Raw genomic sequence first — 7504 nt, 5'->3', positions numbered from 1 at the left:
ACTCAGGCAAGCAAATGGCTGCACTAACCAAGACCATTCCACCAGACCTAGGCTAAGGACAAGTGTTTTGATCCCACAGTGCTCAAAAGTCATGCAAATCAGTTTCTCGGCTCCTGTGGAGGTTTGCACAACCCTCAGATGAGGCTCAGAAGAGAAACAATGAATGAGTCAGAGTTTCAGAGCATAATCGCCCAGCAGATTAAGTGCATTGGTGCAAAACACTCACTCCCTGCATAACTTGGGAGTCAGCTACCCTACCAACCGGTCACAAAAGAAATATCAGACTCTGGAGAGACTGTGTCTAGCAAGGTGGTGGAAAGCAGTGACCAATTAGTCACACATCCTCTTCCCTCCCTACCCCCACACCGCTACTTTCCTACTATATAGGTTCCCTGCCAGGCTGTAAATCCTTGTGGTATAATTACGCCCAGAGACAGCCAAAACTGGGCTGAAACAGGAGACGTCGATGAAACCAGCTATCAGCCTCCACACCAAAGAACTCATCCACGACAAGGAGAGCCATGCATTCCTTCAGACCTTTTCTTTCCACTTCTTACCACCATCTTTCATTTTTCCCCCTCGTCACTGACACGCAGTTGTACTCATCTTAGCAGAAGGCTGGGAAATGAGCTCTTAAAATTTTTCGCTAAGGATACCTTACCCAAAACTGTAAACTCCCCTTGGGCCTACTGATGTGAATTCAACTGAGACAGGAGGCCATAAAACCCTCCACAATACACACCAACACACAAAAGGAAACCCGAAATGTTTAACTTCCAAACTACATTAAACCAGAAAATAAACTCTAAGCAGAGATACCCTCTAGCTTTCAAATCAAAACTGGCATCATCTTATTGAGAAAGCTACAATTTTAAAGAGCCCTGCTTTCTTTTGTCAGCAAAGGGAAGGTGGAGAAAGAACAGAAGCCAATGTATCTTTGCCTTTCTTCATCTTCTACTAAAAATAAGCTATGAAATAAGCCACTTAGGGAGAGGGGAAAGAGACACCCTGCTGTTCTTTGTCTGTTTCCCTCTCCCTCACCACCCCCCAGCCCCGCCACCCCCCACCCCCGGACTCCTAAATGCGGTAATCATTGTAGATGCCACAACTACTCCATGAACAAAAGGCACTGTAGAGAAAAGGCATCAGGTCAAGTCAGGCCTCGATTTTCATCCTCAATCTTTTAGAAATCTGTATATGAACGGAATGTGAGGAACTGACATCGATCAAAAACAGCTGGAATCCCCCCATCCCAATTATACATTAGAGTGAAATTCACATTAGGTGTGACAGTAACTCTCAATTCAAGACAAAAATAACTCCTAAGTCTACCACCATGTCATTTCCTAGTTTCTAAATAAAAATAACGCCCCAAACTGCTTTGTGTAAAATACACACACAGCCACAGTTACAAGTTTTCCTGCAGTCTTATGAACAGCCAACAATCCTGCTATCATTCACACGTTTAAAAAGCAACCACAGCCACAAGCAGCTCGTAAAGAGTTGATTTCTCTTGTGCCTAGGTATGTCTCTGGCATATTACCCTTTATTAATGGCTGCTCTCTGATCCCTCCTACTACCCTTTCCCCAAACCCTAAACTTCCGAGTTTACCCACTATTCTTAATTTCTAGCCAGATCTCCCCTGGGCAAGAAGAAAAACACATTCTTATCCTGAAAAGATGGACTGGACAAAAAAAAAAAAAAAGATTAAAAAAAAAAACAACTCTTGCCTAGGCAACTTCCCCTCCCCTCCCCCAAACTGAAATCCTATGCAAAAACTACTTTTTAAAAACTTCGGCAATTTCCATAACTGAGTTTTTTGACAACCACCACTAATTGCTAGAAAAGGCGAAACAATGAAAAACAGCAACAAATAAAAGAATTCACCTGAAGAATCTAGCCAAACAACTTGAGTTATATAAACAAAATCCTGCAACAGGGGGAAACGGTGGGGGATGGGGGCGAGGCAGAAAGAGAAACAGGAGACAGGACTTTTTTAACAGCCTTTCACCCTCTCCCAAGGGATTAGCTATTTACAACGCTAGGCTCTCGCCCCCCCCCCCACACCACCCATTAACCCTCAAAAAATAAAAAAAACATTTTTTAAATACTCGATTTGTCTCAGGAACCTTCGCGAATTTCTCTAGCTGGTCATGAAATAATCAGTCTGGATCCCAACCAAAACCACTGCCTGGAAGACTTATCAGTTACAGCTTCTCCCACTGCAACCTCGGGTGTACATAAAGTTGGGGGAAGGGAGTAGAAAATAAAAGATGTCACTTGGCCCAGATCAGGGCAAGCAGTCCCCGAGAACCGTACTCGCACAGAGGGAGTTTTGCTCGAGTGGCTAGCACAGGGGCTATTTTGTTCTCTCCTTCCTCCCAGCTGTCAGATCCACAATATGGAGGGTGGCCCGCCTGCTTGCTACGAGGGCCTGGGGGTCCTCACGGCACGCACCATGAGTGGGATAGGCTTTGTCAGTAGAAAGAAAAACAGGAACGTTCTCCAGACCAGAAGGCTTAACAGGAGTGTCTGATTTAAAACACACGGAGCTCTTTATTACAAGAGGGGCCCGGAGCAGACTACTCTCTTCCTAATATAGAAAGGAATTAGGGATAAAGAAGGTCGATTGAGTTACCCCGGTTTAAGCAGCACTGTGAGTGGAAGGAACCCGGACACCTTTTAAAAAAAAGAAAAAAGAAAAAGAAAGAAAGAAGAAAGGCTTCCCTCTCAGGAAATTTCTATCTTGAGTCCATAAATCCAAAGCTAGCAAACAGGAAGCAAAGACCCTGAAGACGAGCTCGCGGTGACGAAGGAGGCGGCTAGTTATTGCCCCCCCCCCAAGAAAGGCCGTCTTAGGAATCCAAACGTCGTGGGGGAAAAGTCACGGGCTCCGGGGGGTGCAGGGAGAGCCAGGCGCAACGCACATCTCGGGGGGCTGCAGATAAAGGGGCACTGAAACAGCCCTCGGCTCCTGGAGGTGCTAAGGGGCCGCCGTAGGCACCGGGGGAGGGAGGGAGGGAGGCGCGGCCAGTGGCCTGGAGTGCCCCGAAGCCCTCGCCTGGGCACCCCCACCCGCCCCACACGCAGTCCGAATTCCCCTCCACGAAGGATACAGCTTGACCACGTCCGTGTCCATCCGCCTCTTGCCGGGACTGGGGGATGACATGGTGTCGCCGCCGCCGCCGCTGCCTCCCCGTCGCCTGCGCCGCCGCCGCCGCCTCTCTCCCCTCCTTGGCCCGTCTGTCACGGGCCCCGGGCCCAGCTCGCAGGGCCCCGCGGCCGCGCCGGCTCCTCGGCCGAGGTGGCAACACCCGCGCGGTCCCGTGGGGTCCGCTCAGCCGCCGCCGCCGCCGCCCCCCGCACGGGGGAACACCGGGCACTGCCCCGCCGAGTGGGGGCGGGGACCGAGGCGCCCGCTCGGGCTGCCCTCCGGCTGAGGCTCCGCCGCGGCCCGGGCAGGCGCTGCTCCGCGCCGTGCGCCGCTCCCCCCCCGCCCCGCCTGCGCTCGCTCGCTCGCTCGCTCGCTCGCTCGTTCGCCTGCCCGCCCGCTCACGCTCTCGCCAGCTCCCAGCTGCTTCCTCCACAAGCCGACGACTCCAGCTCGGTCGGCCTCCCTCTACCCTAGCCTCGCTCTAGGCGCCGTGATGTCACCTCTGTGACGTCATCGGCGGGGCGGGGCGCCGGTGGGAGGGGCGGGGCGTCGTCGCGGTGTAGGTTTGTCCGGGGCGTTCTGGGAGATGTAGTTCCTCTTTCTCCTGCCCGCTGGCATCCCTCTGCCCCCTCCCCCAACCTCCCTACACACTTCATTGCTCAACTGCCAGTGCCGTCGTTGCCATCCACATAAACGATGGTAGTAAATAATGGCAGTATGATTACATTCATGTGCTTTATGAACCACCCTCTCACGACAGTGTTACAAAGGGCTGTTTGGGTATGGAGGAGGCCAGAGTGGCAATTACTCAGACTGGCGTCCAAATCTGGAAATACCCACACCAGCGTGTCCTCTGCACTCTGCTCCCTCTTCAGATGGAAAGAATTTGTTTGCAGGGATTGTAGACGACAGCAAGGCTTCCTCAGGGTTTGCAAACCAAGGGGTCATTAATCCTCCACACAAGACCAATAATTCCAGGAGTGCAGGAGAAGCGGCAAGGTGGCAAGAAAAGAAATAATGTGGTACTAACATCCTTGTTCTACAGAACTTGAGGTAAGTTGAGGACATTTTAAACCCACAGTGTGTGTGACTGATAGAAGCACCCGAAATGTGTTCTAGTTCAGGATAAAGATGGTTCTGCCCTCCAAACTCCTATATTAACCATGTGTACTTGCTCATTCGTTTAATAAACATGGAGCGCCACTGTGTTTTTATGGCTCTGAGTTCCTGAGGATTTAGTGTTAATGTAGAGAAACTTTACACAGCCCTCCCAGAATGGACCTGAGTGTCAGCATCACTTGGGAGCTAGTTAGAAATGCCACTAGAAGGGCCTTAGGCCTACTCAGCATACGCAGTTGAACGAAGTTCTCAGGTGGCTCCCTAAACAGTGAAGTTTGTGGGATACCGCCCCTCAGGCCTCAAAAGTGACAGTGACCGTAAGGAGCCAACTGGGCAAAAGAGGAGAAGAGTGCCAAGTATTTTCAAAAGTTTTAGCTATTGTATGACTACACTTGTACTTTAACAAGCCAGGTGTTGTGAGCCGGGTCCCCTTTAAAACCCTTACACACACACACACACACACACACTCACACACTCCTGGCACCAGAACAATGGGCTAAAGTTGAACATTATTTGCTCCTACCATTCCACCCTTCAATATACCAGCTATTTTTTAATTGTAACATACATATAAAATGTGCAGTGTTAACCATATTTAAATATTCAATGCAACAGCATAAAATAATATTAGCTGTTGTGCAACCATCATTACTGCTCATTTCTAGAAACTTCTCATCAATGCCAACAGAAACTCTGTACTCCTTAAGTAATAAGTCCTCACCCCCATTCCCAGCAGCCCTTGTAACCTCCATTCTATGTTCTGGGCAGAAAAAGGATGATTCATTGCTTTCTCCTACAACAATTCTGTCGGCAGACATGTGTGAAGGGACTTCTAACCCCCTTTATTTCATCACCTTATTGAAGGAAGAAAAAACAAACCACGGTTTGTCTTTCTCACTGTCTACCCCAGACTCCCTAGGGTGGTGTTGCTGCTACCTACTCTCCTAGAGTGGCTCCCCCACCCTCCTTGACCTGATTAACTTCCACCCCTGTGCTAAGACAGTGGTTTTCAAGGTTGGCCCAATACTTTAGAATCACCTGGAGAGCTTGTTAAGCTCCCAAATGTCCGGGAACTGCCCCTGGGAATTCTGATTCAGAAGGTTCAGGGTGAGGCCTAAATGTCCTTATCTTTAACAAGCACCCCAGATGGTTCTGATGCTGGCCGAAGTCAGAGAACCTCTGCCTTCAACATGCCAATAGGCATCTCGATTTCAGGATACCTACCTGACCATCCCTTGCTGTTGAGTGCATTTATAAAGTCCTAGGCCGAGAAGGCAGAAGCTGCGTACCCTCTGCTCCTCCGCCACGCCCAGTGGCACCTAGAGGACCCATGGTTATTGTCTCTAAAACCACAGCATGGATACAGAACAGACAGAAAAGGGGGGTAAGGGAAGGGATGATCAGGGAAGAAAGGCCTGGAGTGGGGGCCTAGAAATTCTCCCTGGTACTTTCCTCTTCACTGATAGAACTGCTGTGAGCAAAGAACTTGGCACAACTATCAGAGCAGTGTTTCATAGTGGAAGCTGGCAGGCCGCACTGATGGCGGCAAGGCTGCTCTATCCACAGGCAATGGAGTGTTAGCCCTTCAAGCAGTCCTAGCAAAGGAAATGTCCTAAAGAGAACCATGATGTTGTTAGGAAGTATTTCGTTTTTACGTGTTTACTTCTTTTTAACACGGATGAGTGTTTGGTTGCGTGAATGGATATGCGCCATGTGCCTGGTGCCCTTGGAGGCCCGCAGAGAGAGTCTGATTCCCTGAAACTGGTGTTACAGGCCATTGTGAGCCCTTGGGAACCAAACTGAGATCCTCCTCAAGAGCTGCGCCTGATTTTAACTGTGGAGCCATCCCCCCAGCCCTGGGCAGAACTGACTTTAACTCCTGGTCACTTAGGATAAATCTACCCCTCCCTGCTCTTAATTATGCCTCAGTGAGTTGCTTATATCCTCCCCGAGTCTCAGATTTTCTCATCTATAAAATATGGGCTCTGATGCTATATCCTGCTTGAGTAGGTTGATGGAGTCAGTGGGAAAGATTAATGTGAAAGTCCTAGACTCGAGGGTCTAGAAACTATGGGCGGCTTCCATAGAGGGGATGAGAAATGACCAGGTTCACTATGGTACTGGTGGTGGTCTTAGGTAACCATTACTATATCTTCAGCACCCCAGCTTCTCCACTGCTTACACACTATTTATAGGAGGAGATCATTTGCTTTGAGGAAATTGGTTTTGTTTATTTGCTTTTGAGGATGCTACAACATCCATGTCCCTCTCTGTGACAAAAGTATGCACACATTTCTCTCTGGGTATCTTACCATGTGTTCACAAATGCACCCCCCTAGTCAGACCTTCCTTCTTCCAGAACTTCAGGGAACTCCTGAGCCTGCCCTTGACTGCTTAAGTTCAAAAACTTTCCCATGGTTTAGCTAAAGAAAACTGAAGCTACCTTTGAAGCTGTTAGGTTTGCTTTCGCCTTTTCCCCATGTTTCAGCCATTCCAAATGTCAATAATTTACTCTAAGACAACACCGGGGCCTGGGAGTGTCTGTTTATACTTGTGCACTCACAAGACGGTGCTCTGGAATGAGCGATGTGCTTCCTTATCAGGTACAGCCAAGGGGCGCCTGGGAGGGAGCAGCTGTCCGACCCGCCTGACTCACCAGTGTCGCAATCTGAGGAATAGATTCTGGGCCTGTTTATCTCTGCCCAGGGCAAGGCTAAGCTTGACCGGTGAGGCCTCTGAGCTCAGAAGCAGCTTCTAGGGGCAAGAATATAAGCTTGGAGAGAATAGAATGCTTCTAGCAAGACAGTAAGATGAAACCCAGTTATTTGGCTGAGTGCATGGAAGAGGCCAGTGAGAACCTAAAACAGTTTCTGAAATGACCTATTAGCCGTTAAGGTGAATTTATGGCTGTCCGTTCCCAGTGTGAAAATCCCCCCAATACAGCCTCCTGTGTCCATGGGGTTGTTCCTCAGAGAAAGCAGTTCATCTCACATGGAAGGTCTGGCTCCCTTCAGGGGGTCATCACGTCAGTAGACTCTGCTCCTGTGGACATAAAGCTGTAAAACCCTGCCCTGGGGACATGGCTCTGTAGACAGAGTTCATGCCACATGAGCTTGAGGACCTGAGTTCAGATCCCCATGGAGTTTCTGTGCCTGTAATCTCAGGGCTCTCCTGGGGGGCTGGGATACAGAAAGCATGAGAATCTGCGGAAGCTTGTGGTCCAGGTAGTC

The 7504-nt window shown here is 49.5% G+C and overlaps 1 protein-coding gene across 2 annotated transcripts in view; it reads right to left on the bottom strand.

Moving 5' to 3' along the window:
* Ube2h (ubiquitin conjugating enzyme E2 H) overlaps nt 1-3194 on the bottom strand; it is a 98527-nt gene extending 95333 nt beyond the window's left edge. For both annotated transcript variants that reach the window (XM_028866182.2, XM_028866184.2), the window contains exon 1: nt 3118-3194. In XM_028866182.2, coding sequence (XP_028722015.1) covers nt 3118-3170 — 53 coding nt within the window. In that variant the 5' untranslated portion in view covers nt 3171-3194. The remainder of the gene's footprint in view (nt 1-3117) is intronic.
* Between the last annotated feature and the right edge of the window lie 4310 nt (nt 3195-7504).

The sequence above is a fragment of the Peromyscus leucopus genome, chromosome 3, assembly GCF_004664715.2.
Source record: "Peromyscus leucopus breed LL Stock chromosome 3, UCI_PerLeu_2.1, whole genome shotgun sequence".
NCBI classification, from domain to species: domain Eukaryota; kingdom Metazoa; phylum Chordata; class Mammalia; order Rodentia; family Cricetidae; genus Peromyscus; species Peromyscus leucopus.
This window is presented reverse-complemented; position numbering and strand designations above follow the sequence as displayed.